At 34.7% G+C, this 19,822-nt stretch overlaps 4 protein-coding genes across 6 annotated transcripts; 3 read left to right on the top strand and 1 right to left on the bottom strand.

Annotated features, from left to right (window-relative positions):
- Positions 1-709: 709 nt before the first annotated feature.
- Positions 710-3,046, top strand: LOC123889612 (probable serine/threonine-protein kinase PBL28). Its single transcript, XM_045939027.1, has 6 exons — positions 710-1,285; positions 1,420-1,875; positions 1,985-2,100; positions 2,180-2,440; positions 2,547-2,747; positions 2,911-3,046. The coding sequence occupies exons 1-6, from the start codon at positions 739-741 to the stop codon at positions 2,947-2,949; spliced, it is 1,620 nt and encodes a 539-aa protein (XP_045794983.1). The 5' UTR covers positions 710-738; the 3' UTR covers positions 2,950-3,046.
- A 246-nt stretch (positions 3,047-3,292) lies between these two features.
- On the bottom strand, positions 3,293-6,488 carry LOC123889611 (probable serine/threonine-protein kinase PBL26). Its single transcript, XM_045939026.1, has 5 exons — positions 6,337-6,488; positions 5,859-6,034; positions 5,409-5,598; positions 4,703-5,094; positions 3,293-4,582 (listed from the first exon to the last, which is right to left on the bottom strand). The coding sequence occupies exons 1-5, from the start codon at positions 6,446-6,448 to the stop codon at positions 3,767-3,769; spliced, it is 1,686 nt and encodes a 561-aa protein (XP_045794982.1). The 5' UTR covers positions 6,449-6,488; the 3' UTR covers positions 3,293-3,766.
- A 1,999-nt stretch (positions 6,489-8,487) lies between these two features.
- LOC123889610 lies at positions 8,488-12,579 on the top strand. 2 transcript variants are annotated; one of them, XM_045939024.1, is made up of 2 exons: positions 8,488-8,705; positions 10,412-12,579. In XM_045939024.1, exon 2 carries the CDS (start codon positions 10,552-10,554, stop codon positions 12,334-12,336), a length of 1,785 nt encoding a protein of 594 aa, XP_045794980.1. In that variant the 5' UTR covers positions 8,488-8,705; positions 10,412-10,551; the 3' UTR covers positions 12,337-12,579. The 2 variants fall into 2 exon arrangements, with proteins under 2 accessions (XP_045794980.1, XP_045794981.1); XM_045939025.1 differs by having other exon boundaries at positions 8,520-8,705; positions 9,717-12,579.
- A 3,529-nt stretch (positions 12,580-16,108) lies between these two features.
- Positions 16,109-19,726, top strand: LOC123889609 (protein ABIL1-like). 2 transcript variants are annotated; one of them, XM_045939023.1, is made up of 10 exons: positions 16,109-16,218; positions 16,351-16,451; positions 17,201-17,283; positions 17,829-17,979; positions 18,060-18,159; positions 18,278-18,370; positions 18,464-18,551; positions 18,657-18,709; positions 19,036-19,142; positions 19,330-19,726. In XM_045939023.1, exons 2-10 carry the CDS (start codon positions 16,371-16,373, stop codon positions 19,486-19,488), a joined length of 915 nt encoding a protein of 304 aa, XP_045794979.1. In that variant the 5' UTR covers positions 16,109-16,218; positions 16,351-16,370; the 3' UTR covers positions 19,489-19,726. The 2 variants fall into 2 exon arrangements, with proteins under 2 accessions (XP_045794979.1, XP_045794978.1); XM_045939022.1 differs by having other exon boundaries at positions 16,212-16,451.
- Positions 19,727-19,822: the final 96 nt, after the last annotated feature.

Below are 19,822 nucleotides of genomic sequence, written 5' to 3'. Positions count from 1 at the left end.
TATGTGGCTGTGGTGCACTATCTTAAGAGAAATTATGAAAATTTGGCAAATTAGAAGGTGCAATATTGATAGGAATGTGGTGATTAGATTAAGATTTGAACAATTTTTACAATATGAGGTTATTTTTGGTTTTTTATTTGATTCTAAAAAATGTAAAGCTTTAGAGTAGGATGAATGGGAAAAAAGATATTGTATTAACTTTGAAAAGTTTTTTAAATCTGATGAATAGTCTGATGATATTGATGATTCATTTTCAGAACTGAAAGTACTGAGATAAGTGTTACTATTATGAAGAAATTAACACTCTAATAGAAGTATATTAAGTTATATCAAAAGACAATAAATGAATATCATGTACTAGTATATTTGAATGTTATTCAATATATCCAAGTGTCGGAGCTCATAAATTATGTGGCTAACGCACTTCAATCGACTATCGATGAATATAAGTGTATATTTGATCATTTGTCAAAAAAAAAAAGTGTATGTTTGAACATAAATGATGATTAATGAATATTATGTATAGTTGAACACTATTTAGATGATTGATGAATATATATGTATATTTGAACACTTGAAAATTGTGATTGATGAGTGATGACGTTCAGAGTCGTGGTTAATTGTGTTCAGTAGATAGTATGCAATCTGAGTTAAAATTTGGGTGTAAATTTAACACAACTCTTTCCATTTGGTGCAGGTACATGTGTATTGGATTTCAATGCACACCAAAATGAATATATGCCATTTGGTGAATGTGGGGATGTGAAAGAGGATATAAGCAAATGGGGTAATGGTTTTCCAACAACTCTATGCTGTCGAAATGCACTGACCCTTCTGTCAGATGCCATGGCGTCACAAGCCCGTAACAGAACAGGACAAGTGTTCCTTTCTCAAGAACAATGGCAGAGTTGCAACAAATCATTTCATCCACAACAAGGGATGTCACTGTCTTCATGTGGATTTGATAATATTTACTTTGGTAGCTCTAAATGCTCCAGCTCAACTTTGCTATATGTTCAGAACTTGCAACCGTACACTGATGCATTGAACCAATGCAGCCACTTCGATCATTCGCTTGATGTGTCGTGTGCAGAATGTACAGGTGCAATATTGAACCTGAGAGATGATTTGTATCAAAAACTAATCGACAAGGACAACAACGACACTGAGAGAGCCATATGTGGCGTAGCAGCTCTTGTTTCTGTTGCAGCCGAACAAAAAGATGACCCTTTCCTTGCAGACAAATTCTTGCGCTGCTTGCCACCTCCATCAGTAAATATAAAGAGTAAGATTATTATACCAAATTTTGATTCTGTTCTAAAACAATTTAATAGAAAAATGTAATGCAGTGTGTGAAATTAACAGCTAGACTCGTTTTTAAAGAAATGTAACTGACATGATCTTTTTTGGTGAAGCTAGAATCATCAGGGAAGAAACTTGTGTTGGGAGCATTGGTGGTAGCTATCGTAGCATTATTGGTGATTGTTTTTGTGGTAAAATGTGTATCGAAGAAGAAGCCTATTAAGAAGAAGCATGTTCAATTGAAACAGATAACTACTTGGTCTGGATTGTACTGGTTCACAAAAACTGAAATTGAAAATGCAATGAATTTTGAAGACGAAAAGATAAACCTTGGACGTGGTAGTGCAGGTGAGGTGTATAGAGGCGTTTTGCCTAGTGGTCAAGTTGTAGCCATCAAGCATTTGATAAAGAATAACACCTCTAGTTCTGATTCTTTCACCCGAGAACTCGCTGGTCTTTCGAGGCTTCGTCACCCAAACCTTGTTTGCTTGTTTGGTTGTTGCATGGAAGATGGTGAGAGATATTTAGTCTACGAATTTTGCGCCAATGGAAATCTTGCTCAACATCTCTTGAGTAATGTTCTTCGCTATTCACTCTTTATCAATCATTCACCATTTTCCAATGTAAATGTAAATAATGTATGTGATTTTATTTATTTATATGTGTGTGTGACTGTGTTTAGGAAGAGACAGCCATTTGACATGGGAAACAAGAGTGAGGATTTTGAAAGAATGTTCATTTGCACTTAAGTACCTTCATCAACATATAGAGGGTTGTGTCGTCCATCGAGATATCAAGGTAAACGCGATGAAATAAATTTTATTCTATATTATGCATAATGTTTTCTTAATGTCTGATACTGATTTTTAATGTTTAGCTTACGAACATTCTTTTGACTGAGAAATACGAAGCCAAACTGTCGGATTTTGGTTTGTCGAGGATGATGGGGATGGAAGAGAGCAAGGTTTTTACTGATGTTAGAGGAACCATAGGTTACATGGATCCGGAGTACATGAGCAATGCAAAGTTAACATGTGCAAGTGATGTATATAGTTTCGGAATTGTTGCTTTGCAAATTCTGTCTGGACAGAAAGTCATAGAATTGGATCTTGATGCTAGAGATCAACTCACTAGAAAGGTAGATCAATTCGTTAGCGAACAGAAAAAGAAAAGAGCAATAAAATATTATGTGCACATTACATTAGATTATTTTCAACTAAGTATTTATGCAATGTTAATTGTAGGCAAGAGATGTGAGTTTGGGAAAGCGTCCATTGTCGGATTTTGTAGACTCGCGACTAAAGGGACAAGTTGATAAGGATGATTTTGGAGACATTTTACAGATTGCAGTACTTTGTGTTGCCAAATCAAGCACAGGACGCCCAACAATTGGGGTTGTTTTTGACGAATTGGACAAAGTCTACGGGAACATAGAGGCGCGCAACGTAATAATAATGATAAAAATATGTTCATTTCGTTACTCTACAACTTAATCATAATTCATTACTCTATCTAGTATATTTATAACTTAATTTGCACAAGTCAATTAATTAGTGTTTGCTGTGGTTTTGTGCTTACCAAGCTGACACTAGTTTTCTGTTTATGCAGAAGGCAACCCCATCAACATCAACATCTAGCTCTAATTGATTCGTCTTCGAAGTGGCCGTGTATAATATGTGTGCATAATTAAAATTGAAGAAGTGAAAACAGAAGACGAATATGTACATTACGGTACATATAATATTATTTTCGGCATACAACTATCATGACTGTATTAAAGAAGTGTGACATGTTTTCCTTGTCTTTCGCTCACTCGCAGATCTTAAAGTGCACCTAGCAAATGTTGTTGAGTTCATTCAGATCTTCGATTCAGAAGCGTGTTATATACTTGAAGCAATGGAAATTTGAAACGTAGCTACTTTGTCTTTCTTAATTTTATTTTACTGCTTAAATTTAGCATAGTTTATATATATATTTCACAGTAATATTAGGAAACACAGTTGAATTGAATAAGAATAACCTGTTTGATTGTCCTAATTGCATGGATATGCATATGATGATTTTTATTTTCCTGCATATGATAATTAATTTTTGATTGTGACAACAGTAATAAGTAATACCATTAGAATTGCCATAATCTTTTATATACAAACAAGGGCTACTGTTTCCAATAATTTAAACAACCCCCTATGGAAATTCGCGGTTATCTTCACACTCGTTCTTGAACTAAAAGTAAATACATGAATGTAACTGAAGCCTACTAAACAAAACAAAACAAAGTGCATATAAATGTGGATGATAGAGTTTCAAGTTTTATGTTTTGAGGATATACATATACTGTTATGTTATACTTGTCTCGCTCAACCAAACTGATAAATGTATAAACAACAAAACTTCGACACAGATATACAAAACAACGTGTCAAAGTGTGTGCATATATGAATGCCTATTCAATTGTAAGTTATCATGAATGAACACTTCCCTCATCTGATCCTCTGCTGCTGGAACGTTCTAAATGGTGAAAACTTCCCTCCTCAGATGTCCCCGTGCTCATGCGATCAAAATGTTGAACTTCTGAACGTGATGCTTCCCCACTATCACTGCTTGTTAGGCCAAAAGAATATCCATTTGCATCATTTGATGGCCTACTGTCACCACGCTTGAGAAGAACACCTTCATCCCGTGACTCCTCGTCGCTGCTGCTATCAGATGATTTACTTGCAAATCTTGCAGAAGATTTTTTACTGCCCTTCTTACTGCTTTTCTGAGTTAAAATTCCATCCGCCCCATGCTTTTTGGAACTGGAACTTTTCTTTGATTTGGTACCGCTTTTGTTGCTTGATTTGGAGTAGAACTGCTTTGTTTCTTTACCATCTTGTGGACTATAATGTTGGTTTTCGTCCTCATAATAATCACTTTCACTGTCTGATGCATCATCACATTCTTCGTATTTTCCACTAGCTGCTGCAATATCATGATTGTCCTCGTGATCCGAACGCTCTTCATCAGAACTTTCGTCGGCAGTGGAAACAGTCTTCTGGGAGGTGGATTTGGGAGGTGGAGTTGGTGCAGGAGCAGTGCCTGGAGGAGGAGGAGTAGTAGAAAGAAAACTCAAAGCAGTTACAACATCGCTCATCAAAGGACGCGCTGCTGATTCCTCCTGTAAGCACATTGCTGCAATCGCAACAACTTGATTCAGATCCTTTTCCGGGTAATTTGTACCGAGGTTTGGGTCAGCCAACTCTCCATATTTTTTTGGATCTCTAAATATTGGTTGTGCCTGCTCGGTCATAAATATAAAAATTATCAAAACAGATATCATAGAATCATTCAAGCTATTACTCAAAAGATTATAGTTTATATCATTTAGAGAAATTAGATCATTCAAGTTATAGTTTACCCATGAAACTAGATTTTGCTCGTCGTGCGATCTTGTGGTGTCAACAGCTCGTCTTCCAGTTATGAGCTCAAGCAAGACAACTCCAAAACTGTATACATCTGACTTCAAAGTGAGGTTACCTGTTCTTACATACTCAGGAGCACTATAACCATAAGTACCCATGACTCTTGTAGGAACAATGTTCATCTTATCTTTACCAGCAAGTTTTGCAAGTCCATAATCAGATAGTTTTGCATGAAGTTCATTATCAAGCAAGATGTTCGATGATTTCAAGTCCCTATATATAACTGAGGGATTTGCCTTGTCATGCAAGTACCATAGTCCTTTTGCAACATGAGCTGCTATTTTCATTCTTTCATACCAATCTAATATAGCTTGATCAGGTTTTCTCTCTGTGCCAAAATAAGATAACAAAATGTGCTCTATTTTAGTTTTCCTTAACTATAGTTGCATAAGATTATATCAAGTAATTAAACATCCAATTTTATCCTTGAATGTGTCAAGCATTGTTACTATAGTTTTTGAAAGTATCAAAAGAGAAACTCAGGGATGATTTTGTAAATTCAATACATTCATAGACTATATAATGACAACGCCTAATACATATAGGGACCAAAATGACGATTTACTTTATTATGTCATGCAGACGCAAATATATGCATAAGTAAAAAATGGAAGAATATGGGAGGAAAGAAAGGGTGAATACCAAGAAGACGAGTTTCTAGAGAACCCGCTGGCATGTATTCATAGACCAAAAGACGTTGATCACCATCAGCACAATAACCGGAGAGTTTGACAAGATTTTCATGGTTTAAGAGACTCAACATCAAAACCTCAACCAGAAATTCTTTACTGCCTTGAATCCCATTTCGGTCAAGTTGCTTCACTGCTATCACCTAGAGAAAAAGGGAAATAACAAACAAACACACATTCAAACACATGTAAAAGTGTAAAAACAATCTTAAAAAGAACAAAAAACTATTTTTCTGTGTATAGAAAAAGCGTTGTCTTAGACAATAAGCAACGCTGAAAACTTCCCTTATTCTTTTAGGCAATGCTTTTCACGGTCTTGGCAACAATTTTCGACTGTTGTCAGAGACAATAAATGTCCTAGTGGTACTAATTAAGAATTGATAAATTGGAATTATTTTATGACCTGTCCAGTTGCAGGAATTGTTCCTTTGTAAACTCTGCCAAAACCACCTTCTCCCAACAAGCATTCTTGGCGAAAATTCTTTGTTGCAATTGCTAACTCGCGGAAAGTGAAATTTTGTGCTTGAATAGTTGTTGTGTCAACTTGGGCTGGTTCTTCTGGCTTTGGTTTCTTGATATCTGCATGTCACATGAAGACATACATAAATTCAATAACAAAATTGCTTAAAATAACCAGGTTTCTGATCGGGTCATCCACCATATTAATGATTATGTGTGTGTTTGGTATCACGGTGAATATGTTATAATCACGGCGATCCACCGTGATTTTCCAAAAGCTACACTCTGTAGCTTATGTAAAAATCATGGTAAGTCATCGTGATTCTGGCATATCTACCGTGATACCAAACATAGGCTATAAGAGCCACATAACATAACATAATAATCATATTGAAACATACATTGTGAGAATTTAATATTACCTGGTGTTCTGGTTATAAGGTTGTTGTTTTCCTGTGGTTGTGCATCCCCATGTTCCCTCTTGCTATTGCTTTTCTTACTCTTTTGAGAGGTGAAACAAGGAAAGCAATTCATTCTTCTTCTTCTTCTAAGGATTTATAAAACGTCCAAAAAAGTTGTGGTATAATTTTTGTTGAAAATTTTTATATAAATTTTTGTTAACTCAAGAACAGAAAAAACATATTAATAAAACAAAAATAAATAAAAAAAATACAAAATCTGTCTTAAATAAATTAATAAAAAAAAAATAGAGGATGGAGGTTCCTTCCCTCAAAAGTTGAAGGAACCTTCAAGAGGGAAGGCAGAGGCTATAAAAAAAATTGGAAGAGGAATGATGAACAACAAAAGGTATAAGGAAGAGGAAGCCACCATGCAAGTAATGATTAGAGGAATGAGAAAAAATGTTGAGGTTGTCTCGGAGATAAAAGGGGAACTATTTGGATGGACATTATTATGAGGTTATATGAATTCCGACAATTGTGGATTTCATTCATGCATATGATTTTTTTTTTTTGGGTTGCATGTAATAGTTAGTGTTGGCATCCAATGTTTCATTTGGTTAATTATGGTTATATTTTGACTTATACATAAGAATTTGGTTGTGTTGTGGTAAGCTTCTTATTATCTTTTTATATACTATAGTCTATAAATAGATTATATTGTGGTGTTGAGTTTGAGACAACATAATATGCAACTACGTACATAACATGAGTTCTTTAATTTAGTTGTTGACGATGATGAAGTGGAGATGATCTAGTTAACTTAAGTTCCGAATTAAAGACAATTTATTAGCAATCAAAATTTAAAGTGAAAGACAATTAATTAAGACTTCGGTCATTTGAACTTAAGCGTCTCATATCAGGGTCTCATATCAGGGTGTGAGATGATCTGAATATGAATTTATAAGCGGAAACAATCATCATCTTATAAGTAGGTTTTTTAGGGCTAAGTTAGTCTCGATTCAAAATTATACCTGTATCAGAGCCTCTTTTAATATATGTTGGACTACCTGTAAGATCCGTTGGACCGTTTACTGTCAAGGTTCCGCTATCAAAGAGAAAATCATTATTTTACAAATTAATTTTGTAGGATTGAGTTAACTATTTAACCCTAGTGATGCATAATATTCATCGGAAATCTGATTGGCCACTCTATATCGAGAAGGGTAATCTGATCTTCACGGAGGCGTGGACCCAGATTTCAATGATAATAGGAAACGAGTGCAGACCTTTTACGAGAAGTCGAGATGGGGTACACAAAATTTGTCCCTACCCATTGTAACATATTCATAAAATTTAAATTTGAGATTTTACTAAGTGATCAAAGTTCAGTTTCACTCTAACCATATTTTAGAAAAAGTGAAACAAATCTTATGTTGAGTTTTTTAAAAACGAACCTAATAATATGACTATTGATAATTTTTCATCGGCTACCATATATAGGCTAATGCTACGGTGGACCACCTTCACAAGTGGTCCACCGTGAACAAGTGGTCTACCGAATATGAAATTTATGAAATTCACTGTTGGATTGAAAATTTATATCGTATAGATCATCAATAAATTTTTTATAATTTTTTGAAAATCATTTGATATGTTATTGAGACCCATCAAGATTTACGTTATTTAATAAACCGTTAATCTTGACGTGTCTCAATAACATATCAAATGATTTTCAATTTTTCTATGGATGATCTATATGATCTAAACTTTCAATCCAACGGTGAATTTTGTAAAATTCGTATTCGTTATAATGTTATTCATGAATCATGACTGATCCACCATAGACCACTTGATGAAGTGGTCCATATTAGAATTTACCGCCATATATAATGTCAAATCTCAACTTTATTGACATATACTCCTTCCTACACAAAATATAAGTAAGAATTAGGGACCCTAAAAACTAATTAACAAAAGTTAATATATTTCTAGTAAAAATAAAATAAATTAATGTATCTAGTATAAAATTTAGATCAAATACATTAACTTTTATTGAACTACTTTTAATTATATTTTTGGACAGAAATAGTATATCGATCTTTTGAATTTTTAGTGAAATAGATCGGTTTATTTTAGTATATAAATAAAATAATTGCGATAAAATAAGAAAATAAATAAAAAAGAAGAAAAAGAAATAACCATTCAAAATAAATAAGTTGGTTTGTTGTTTAGTTTACTAAGGTCCACCATCTTGTAGAATTGCAGAAACGAAGCTCAACAAGAAGAAGAAGAAGAAGAAGGAACAACAACAACAACAACAACAGTAGCAGAAGCCGTTACTGTCTCAAACATTCAAATACTACCAAAACCGACAATAAGTGTAAACCTAGGTAAGTACACTTTTTCATCTTCCTACACACCTTTTTTATGATGAAACTCTCTTCTTCCTTTTCTTCCACATCATATCCCTAATTTTCTCTTCGTTCAACTTTTCGATTTTATTTATGCCGCATAAAATTAAATCAATCTTATTGAACATATGTTTTTATGTTGCTTTGTCTGAATTGTGTTCCCCAAGGGAAAAATCTGACCTCGTAGTTTACGAAATTTATATTGTGGATTGAGAAATTGAAATTCCCAAATTGAATATTTTGTTGGATCCGAACTGATTTTAACAGTTGTTGTGTTGCATTGGAGTTTTATTCGATGCAAATGTTTGACCTAGGTGACCAATGTTGTTCTTGTTCTGTCAATGTTACCCCATGATTTTATCAATCCCTCAATTATGTTATAAAAGATTAATTTTTCTTAGGTTTTATGCTTTTATTTTTGAGACTAGAACCCTTAAATTAGTTTCCAGGTATCAAAATAGGCACAGTTACTCCTACCAAGTAGAAAGATCAAATTTTTATCATAGGGGTTATAGGGATCTGTAAATGAAGATTATGGATAGATAAATGCCGTTGGACAAATTCTTAAGGAACTCGGAAGGATAAAGTTTATCCTTTTATACTTCTGGGTTCGATATATTATATGCTTAATTTTTATTGCATTGTTTGGCAGCTTAAATTTATAACTTCCATCATCTCTTTAAGTAAAAAAGAAGGCTTTCCAAAGTTACGACAAAATTAAGTTAGAGGGATAAGAACTAGATTAACTTCTAATTATAAATATGATTTTAGTTGGTGGCTGTTTGTTTTTTGCATTGCTCTCTTCTGTTGGAAAGACTATAATGTTTCGGATGAACAAGTAATGACTATTGACAAACTTTTGTTTTCATGTATAAGTTTGTAGATTTTGATTTATATTCTAATTCTACTGATGTCTTTTTTTAACATTTTTTGATATTTTTCTTCATCTGCAATTGTTTCCGTTTTTTTTTTTCTTTTCATTTTGAATAGTCCAATTATGGAGGATCCACTATCAACTGGGAAGCCCCGATACTACAAAAATGTCAAAGTATCAGTGTCTGTCTGACACGTATCTCACACTGATACGTGTTTGATACATACCAGGGAAGTATCCAGCAATTAAATTTATTCTTTTTAAAAAAGTGGCCGATACATTTGTGATACGGCTTGGTTGTGTGCGGGATACACGCGTGATACTTAAAATTCCAAAAGTCAGTTTTTTTATTAGAAAAATTTCCCCTTCTCTATTTTGCTGTGAAAACAAACGCATTTCTTCTCTCTTCTCTTTTTCTTTGTTGGATAGTACTTACGATGTTTTTGTTATATATTGTAACTGGTGGGAAAAGATATGTAACTGTTACTTGTTTTGATCATTCTTAGTAATGTGAATGTTTATTTATTATCATTTTTAGTTAGGTTTACATATTGTGCATTTATATATTTAATTTTAAATTTATATTTTTATCAAAGTATCTTGGCCGTATCGTATCTTGCATTTTAAAATTTCCCTGTATCTCCGTATCCGTATCTTATCAAGTATTTCGGCTTCTTAGACTATCAGTTACTTTATTTACAGCTTTTACGTGCCTTGTCCACTTGATAATTATGTATTCCATTTTGTTTCAATGGCTTTCTGTTCTGAACTATGTGTAGGATTTAATCAGTCATTCTCTTTTGTATTGCAGAGTCTGTTATTGGGAGGTGGTTTAATATGGTGGCATTTTTCAATGCCTATCCTTTGGAGTCCTTGATAATACATGACTATGATGAAGACCCTTAGAATCAAGTGACATTTGCTGGTTCCTTGTTTTAAAAGATAAGATATATGGATAACCATTTAGTTTTAGATGATACTTCGGTTACTATAGCAGAACAACCATTAGTCATTGGTCAAGAGTTTCCAGATGTGGAAACCTGCCGAAGAACATTGAAAGATATTGCCATAGCTATGCATTTTGATCTTCGGATAGTTAAGTCAGATCGCAGTCGTTTTATAGCAAAGTGCTCCAAAGAAGGGTGCCCATGGCGTGTCCATGTAGCCAAATGTCCTGGTGTTCCTACTTTTACTATAAGAACCCTGCAAGGGGACCACACTTGTGAGGGAGTTCGCAATCTTCACCATCAGCAGGCATCAGTAGGTTGGGTTGCAAGATCTGTAGAATCACGCATTCGAGATAATCCACAATACAAACCAAGGGAAATACTGCAAGATATTCGTGATCAGCACGGAGTTGCTGTTTCTTACATGCAAGCTTGGCGAGGGAAGGAACGGAGCATGGCTGCGCTTCATGGAACATTTGAAGATGGCTACCGTTTTCTCCCTGCATACTGTGAGCAAATAAGGAAAACAAACCCTGGTAGCATTGCATCTGTTGGTGCCACTGGGCAAGAAAATTGTTTTCAACGCCTGTTTATTTCTTATCGTGCATCAATTTATGGGTTTATAAATGCTTGTAGACCTCTTTTAGAGCTTGACAGAGCACATCTTAAAGGAAAGTATCTAGGGTCTATACTTTGTGCTGCAGCTGTTGATGCCGATGATGCTTTGTTTCCTTTGGCTATTGCTGTTGTTGATACTGAAAGCGATGAAAACTGGATGTGGTTTATGTCGGAATTACGGAAACTTCTTGGAGTAAACACCGACAACATGCCTAGACTTACAATACTATCGGAAAGGCAAAGGGCCATGGTGGAGGCAGTAGAAACACATTTTCCTAGTGCTTCACATGGTTTCTGTCTGCGTTATGTTAGCGAAAATTTCCGCGACACATTTAAAAACACAAAGTTGGTGAACATCTTTTGGAATGCTGTTTATGCCCTTACAGCTGCTGAATTTGAAAGCAAGATTACTGAGATGATAGAGGTTTCCCAGGATGTTATATCATGGTTTCAACAGTTCCCTCCCTACCTTTGGGCTGTTGCATACTTTGATGGTGTTCGATATGGCCATTTCACACTTGGTGTAACTGAATTGCTGTATAACTGGGCCCTAGAGTGTCATGAGCTCCCCGTAGTGCAGATGATGGAATACATCCGCCATCAGATGACATCTTGGTTTAATGATCGGAGAGATGTGGGCATGGGGTGGACATCAATTCTTGTACCTTCTGCTGAGAAGCGGATTTCGGAGGCAATAGCCGATGCTCATTGCTACCAAGTACTCCGGGCAAATGAAGTTGAGTTTGAAATTGTGTCAACTGAAAGAACTAATATTGTAGATATACGAAGTCGTGAGTGCTCTTGTCGCCGATGGCAGCTGTATGGTTTACCTTGTGCTCATGCTGCCGCTGCACTTATTTCTTGTGGACACAATGCCCATTTGTTTGCTGAACCATGTTTCACTGTACAGAGTTACAGAATGGCCTATTCACAGGTGATAAATCCTATTCCAGACAAGAGTCAATGGAGGGAACATGGAGAAGGAGCAGAAGGTGGAGGAGGTGCAAGGGTTGATATTGTAATTCGCCCACCAAAGACTCGCCGACCCCCTGGAAGGCCTAAAAAGAAGGTCCTGAGAGTAGAGAACTTCAAGCGTCCTAAAAGGGTTGTCCAATGTGGTCGCTGCCATATGTTAGGACATTCACAAAAGAAATGCACAATGCCCATTTGAAAGAATTAGTTTACTTGTTAAAATTTCAGCAACATTACAGCAAATAGAATGTATGTTGTGTTTGTATTGTAACTTAAATTTAAGTTTCGATGTATGCTGAACCAATCAGTAGCAAAGTAAGGATACATTAGATTTTGGCATGACTCCCATCAAGTGGTTTTGCTATGATGGTGGGTTGTCTACATGTTCTGCCTTTTTTGTGTCACAAAACAAGTAATTAATATCAGAAAATTGTCTTACCAATTTGTCTCTGCTCTGCGAATTGTATCACTATTTCATGATAACTTGAATTTGTGCAAAATAATTTGAATTGGTATATCATTATTCCTCAAAATGAGGCCATGGTTGCCAAGTCTTTCAACTTTTGTTCTCTAAATAATGACTTGAAGTTAGTAGTACATGCTTTTCTTGATAGATTTTTATCTACTTCAAAGGAATCTGAAACTCATGAAAAACTGGCAATAGAAAATGAGGATACCACAAAGAAATCATTTTCAAACGGCGACTTGAAATCAGGTAATGATCTACTAAGTGAATCAAAAGGTGTCACAATTGTTATTACCAGTAGATCTGATCAGTTTTTGGCAGTGTTTGTGAATTTGGCGTATAAATTTTTATTCGATACAGGTTTTAGTAATTAAAGTCTGCATGTTTTAAAGTGAATTTGTTCTTCCCGGGGTATAAAATGCGTGTGTAAATGGCGGTGTAATTGCAACGGCTCGCTGCGGATCACAACTCCACGGCTCATCCATCAATTGCTATTGTTTCTCCATTCCAAAACTTTAGCTTCTTTGGTAATGTTGCAAAAGAACACAGAAATCAATATACATTACTCACTGTTGTATCCAATGCGTTGATTCTATCCGGATTAATTTGAGTCGAGTAATGAAATGATACATATAATAGCTTTTTAGATTTAAATATATTTTAGTTCACCTAATTTATCCATAGTTGTATATGATTATGAAGATCACATAACATAATTCGATTATAGAAATTTGCATTTTGTACAGCTTTAAATTATTATCAAATGAAGTTTAACTTAAGTACTTAGCAGTTACATAATTCAATACATGTTAGTCATCATGATAGATGGTGCGAAAAACTAATGTATATCTAGGTATGTATTTTCGACATATCAATAAATCAAGAAACTCCAGCTCAAGAAATAAGGTCTAGTATCAATGGCATGACACACCTCACATGAACAAGTTAAAAAAAATGATGGTCCAACATGAACGGCTCACTAGGCTTTGTGAGCTGGTAGTACAGCAGCCTGTGATCCCTCCACTGTCAAGAGCTGGAGGTGCTCGCTGCTCTGTGAGTCCAGCCTCACGCTGTACCCTCCTATCTAGGAGACAAGAGACCCAAGCCTTCGCTTAAGTCCCACATCTCAACTCTCAACTTGGAGCGGGCAGGCCAGCATGGTGCAACACCAGCTCAACCTGACAAGCCAAAGCTGTGTTCCATCACCTTGGTGCCCCCACTTGGGTCACAAGTTGGCGCTACCCAACTCGGCAAAGTGACAGATGTGTTAGGAGTTTATAAACACTCATTTGTATCATGTTCTAACCAATGTGGGACTTGTAAATGTTAACACAAACAATAGATCCAAAAAATGCCAAGATGAACAAAAGTCAATAGATCCAAAAGGGTGTAGTCTTCAGTTGGAATTTGGTCAGTTGTAATGGAATTTGATACTGTGTAATCCAAAATTGTTGTTAATGTGTTGATTTTATTCTGCTTACAAGGAAATAATGATCTAATTGGGCTGCATATTGAATTGCAAGGGAAAAACATGGAAAATATTAGATGGGATGCTTTACATTGCCAAAAATGAAATTGAAACTATACCATATTGAATGACTACAATATAACCACATGCTGTATCATCAGAACTGTTGTTTTTTCATGATGTCAAAATGCATATATTGAACTATCATGTCTTAGGTTCAAATATTAGTTTGACAAGTCAATAAGCAATGTGCATTAAATAAAATTACTTGTAGTTATATAAGCAATAATTTACAAGAATCCATTATCAATCTCCATCAGTATCAAATTAAGACAGATTCATCTGCTTCAATTCATTTTCATCTTGCACTTCCTTGTAGTTATATAGGGTTTTTTTGTAAAAGAAATGGTTACTAACTGTGTGGTGCCATGGAACATGAAGAAGAGTAAAAAAAATGATGGTTCAATGGCTTGGCTCACCAGGCTTTTTGGACCGGGAATGCTGTGGCTTGTGATCCCTCCACTGTTAGGAGAAGGAGGTGTTCGCTGCTCTGTGAAACCAGCCTCACGCTGTGCCCTCCAGTCTAAGAGACAAGAGACCCAAGCTTTCGCCCAAGTCCCATGTTTCAACTCCAAACTTGGAGTGGGCAAGCCAACATAGTGCACCCTCCAGACCAACCTGACAAGCCAAAGCTGTGTTCCATCACCTTAACGCCCCCACTTAGGTTACAAGTTGGAGCTACCCAACTCGGCAAACTAAACAGTGTGTTAGATGCTTATAAAGAGTCATTTGTGTTATAGTGTAGGCGATGTGGGACTTGGAAATAACAGAATTAGTTATTTTGCAGAGTTTTAATCATTGAGCTTCTAGTTCTCTCACATCACAGTCACACCACTGATTATTGAGTAATGAGTATACATATTATAGAATCTGGCCTTTTGTTAAATCGCCGATGCAGCCTAAAATTGTTCTCAATATTTAACAATGACCATATGTAAGTAAATAATTTTGATGCTGCTATTAAGTTAGCTTTTATTGTTTTCAGACTTTCAGGAATTGAGGAGAAAAATATTCTTGGCACCGATGAAGTAAAAGTTGGGCAGAAAAGTATTGGTGGAAGAAAAACAAACTGAATTCATTAAGAAGCTATTAGATTCTTCCATCCAATTAATACACTCATATGATACCGGACACATGCCGACCCTTACACATAGACACCAATAATAATTAAAAAAGTAGAAGTTATTGAATGTACGTAACTAGACATCATGTCGGTGTCGGACATTAAAACATAGCGTACATAGGACACACCTTCAATTTGAGGTGTCGCGGTGCTACTTAGCTCATCGTCATGAATTTGCCTTTCGGCAAAAACATCATATAAATTCATTTTGGATGTCCTCATTTGCAATTATTATTATTATATTATAAAAATATACTTTTAGATCATTGCTTTGGTTAAGTCTCTGACAATGATGTGAAAACCACCTCCATGCATGTTGATGTTGTTCTCTAAGAAAGATTGGAATCTTTCAGCTACCTTGCCTTGCCTTTAATTCATGGCATATTCCCACTCTTCTTCCTTTTTTTTTTTAGTGACAGCTAGTGCAATATTTATCTTTTTCTACACTAGTGTATGTATTTCGGAAAACATATAGTATATACAAACAAACTAGTAAATTGTTACTAATATTAAATGTGTTAACAATTACTTAGAGTTTTAGAAAGAAGAGCAAAATCTAGAATTTTCTTTTATTTTTTTGTTGCCGAAGATGTTACAATTCTTCTCCTTTTATAGTCAAAGAGGTATACTAAAGACAAAGAGACAACTATTCATACACGTGCCACTAAAAACACTATTGATATACATTATAATTAAGGAAGACATACTTGATTTTAAAAACAAATATACGAACTATTTATACATATTACCATTAGGCCCCTAATCCCTTATATATATATTTTTTTTTTGAGTAAAAAAAACATTAACTTTGAAATTAATAATTATATAATTAGTAGTAGTAGTAGGTTTTAAGCATGAAGAAGGAAGGAATATTAGTTAAGGCAAAAAACAAATGTTCCCATCCAAAACAAAACAAAACAAAACAAAAGAAGAATATAAGTAGAAGGAGTGTCTTTTGAGATAGGTGAGTAAGATCATTTCCTTTAGAATAAATAAATAAATAAACTAATTAATACTCACTAACAATTAAGCTATAATTACTTGTTAATTAATATAACAAACAATGGATTGAGTGTGGCGGTGCATTACATTACAGTGGTTGAAAGAAAGAAAGAGATGGAGTTAGCAGCAACAGCAGCAATGACATTTGATGAGATTTCTATGGAACGCAGCAAGACCTTCATCTTTGCCCTTCAGGTACATACATTCAGATCTATCTCTCCTTTATTTATTAGTATTTCTCAAATTAAATTATACTCATAGGATATTTATGTATTGTTCATATACCATATAATAATAAAAACCTTATAAATTAAACTCTTCATATTTTTTTATGCTAGACAGTATTACTCTAAAATATATGTTTATGTCATGTCTTGCTATTATATATAGTATTAAACATGATCACGGATTTCATATGGAACTCAACACACACTGGATAGCTGATAAGCTAAGTTCATAGCAGTTGAGTTTATAACGGATGAGCTGACTAATTGAATTTGTAGTGTTTGCTAAAATTAGCTGTTAAAGTAGCTTAAAAATATGAAATGATATGAAAGAAATATGTTTAATTAATATTTAACTTTTTTCAAGTAAGTTGACAGGTGTAAAATGTGATCGGTTATAAGTTTTAAGCTATAAGCTAGTAGAAATAGCTATAAGCTCATGAGAAAAAAATGTTACCAAAGAGGTCTTTTTTTTGTCATACAAGCTTATAAGTCATAAGCTATAAGTTCAAAATTTGGCATTGCCTAGTTAAGGAATACCAAAAAGGAAGTATGCATTTGGGTTGGACCTGCTAAGGCCTGGGAAAATAATATGTCCCTCATTGTAATTGAATGACCGCATTTCCCTTTTTTTTTCCGGTTGCAGGCTGTGTTTCATGTGAAAAGATTGTGATTTGAGATACAATTTCAAATGTTGAAGCTCGTGTTATGTCTTTTCAGGAACTTAAGAACCTGAGGCCTCAACTCTATTCTGCTGCCGAGTACTGTGAAAAATCTTTTCTCCGTAGTGATCACAAAGAAATGTAAGATGTTCGCTTCGTAATTAAATCTCATATACCGGGATAAACAAGCGTGATTTTCTATTATGCTATGGCTAAAATTTTCTATTATATCATTCTTTAGGTATTTCAATAAATGTAAGTTGTATGATTTGCTTTATGTTGGTAGGATCAAATATAACTGTGTGTATAAAAAAGCAGATATGTAAATTTGTAGTGCATAAACAATAAGTTGCTGCCATAATTTCTGATGACAAAATTTGTTAATGTAACGTGTGTGGGAACTGATTCAGTGATTCTCGATTTACAGTATCAGCATTATTGTTTATACTTTATATGCAGAAGCATTTATTATTCTGATTGTTAAAATGTATGGTTGTGTACTTGTGTGAGTGTCTCAATGGTGAAAATAGATGTTTTGGCATATGGTCATCCTTAAAAGGACATGGCATGAATTTGTGTCCTTGAAATTTTTGCTACTTATTATTTTAAAAACATATGGGAGATACTATAAGCTCGCGTATCATCTGCTGACCGATAATACACTATTTTACCTGAATGGATTTTAGGGTGCTTGACAACCTGAAAGATTATGCTGCAAGAGCCCTTGTCAATGCTGTTGATCATCTTGGGACTGTAGCTTACAAGTTAACTGACCTTATTGACCAGCAAACATTGGATGTCTCAACCATGGACTTGAAGATCTCTACTCTAAATCAGGTAGGTACAAATACTTTTCAGATATCATGTTATACTAGGTATTTCTAATGAGTTGAAATGACATATTTGCTTACATGCAGAGACTTCTTACATGCAAAACTTACACAGATAAAGAGGGTATTCGGCAACAGCAGTTGTTGGCTATTATTCCTAGACATCACAAGCACTACATTTTGCCAAGTAGGCTTAACTGCTTTAATTCTTCTCCGTTAGTAGTTATTGACAGCAGACTGTGAATTTTGCTTTTACTTTTGGTAAATTTGGTTCTTATTCATTTCTGTTTAACAATGCAAGCTAGATTCGGCCAATAAAAAGGTACATTTCCGTTCATACAAACAGACTGATGCAAAACAAAATTCATTTAAAACCAGAACTCGTCCTCAACCTTCAGGTGTGTAGTTGGGCTGCCCCCTCCCCCTTCCCTTTGGGTTTGTTGGTAATTTGACAACATTTTATTCGACTGAATGCGTATTATTGTATTTAGGTACCCCCGTTGCAAAAACTCTTTCATGGCATCTTGCATCAGAAACTAAGTCAACCTTAAAAAAACGGAGTTCACATACTTCAAAAAAGTAAGTTTTTAGTTTGAGGCTTGCAGTACTATTGCTTTATTTATTATGCGCTTTTACAAAGTATTATGTTTTCCTTATATATTTTTTACACATCCACTTTTGCAGGATCAAAGACCCAAAATTTTCTGCCAAGACCACAGGAGTTTTCGACCTTATAGGTATGCTGAGTAATTGCATCCCTTGTATTTGTTGATTATGTTTGATTCTTTCTGTTTCTCTTTTATTAATTTCTTTATTTCCTTCTATTCCTTGATGATATGACTTGCTTATTAATCATCAAATAACTAGAGATATACATAAAGGTTTAGTGGCGCAGCTTGTTGCCCGTCTACTTTTCGTTCATGTGTAATTATCTTGAATATAAATATAATATAGTTAACACAATTAGAGATTGGATCTTAATTAGCTTCAAGTGTATTAAATGATTCAGTTCAATCAGTTGTATTTTTCCTATAGAAATAATAGCTTAATTGCATGCTTGCAGACAATGAAGAGATTACACGGTTGAAACCCCCGGCATCAAACAACCACGTACCAAATGCAGTTCCTACTTCAAGTGCTACCACCCAAACTCTCGGTGTCACAGGCAGGGTAATGTAATATTCATCAGCAAGTTCAAATGTTGTTCCATGGTTAAAAGAATACTCAAATTGTGATTATATTAACCCATTTTTTGCAATTGTTTGTATGTTTCTTAAACTAATAATGTTTGGCAAGTTATGCATTTTTAGTGTTTTTGTTATGTAACATTTGATGATTCTTTGTCAACACTCAACAGGATGCATTAGAGGGTTTGAGACCATTGACAACATTTGGATCCTTCGACAATCGAAACACACGTGAGACTGTCCGTGTTCCTCGTCGCAGCAAAAGTGTGCTATCAAGTCTTTTTGTCAAGCAAAGATCTGCAAAATTGAGAACTGGCTCCGTCTCATAAATACCTCTCCAGGCAAATGCAAGCTTCTGATTTGTGAAGAATGAAGATGTCATATATGCCACCTTATATTTTGACAGAAGAGTTAATAAAACACTTCAATATAACCAACCCAACTGCATTATGCTCTTTTCTTTTACTATGTGTACACTGATGCCTAGAATTACTTAATGACAGTGTATAATTGTATAGTATCTTCTGCTACCTAAATTTGACATAAAAGAAAACTATTACAAAATCATCTATGGGCTGAATTCCATTTTATATGTCCTATGTATATTTTATCTTTCATTGGCATGAGACAAAGTTATTACTTCAATTTAATAGGCTGATTTTA

This window comes from Trifolium pratense, linkage group LG6 (assembly GCF_020283565.1).
Source record: "Trifolium pratense cultivar HEN17-A07 linkage group LG6, ARS_RC_1.1, whole genome shotgun sequence".
Taxonomy (NCBI): Eukaryota; Viridiplantae; Streptophyta; class Magnoliopsida; order Fabales; family Fabaceae; genus Trifolium; species Trifolium pratense.
The sequence above is the reverse complement of the archived record's forward strand: the minus strand, read 5'-3'. Positions and strand labels throughout refer to the sequence as shown.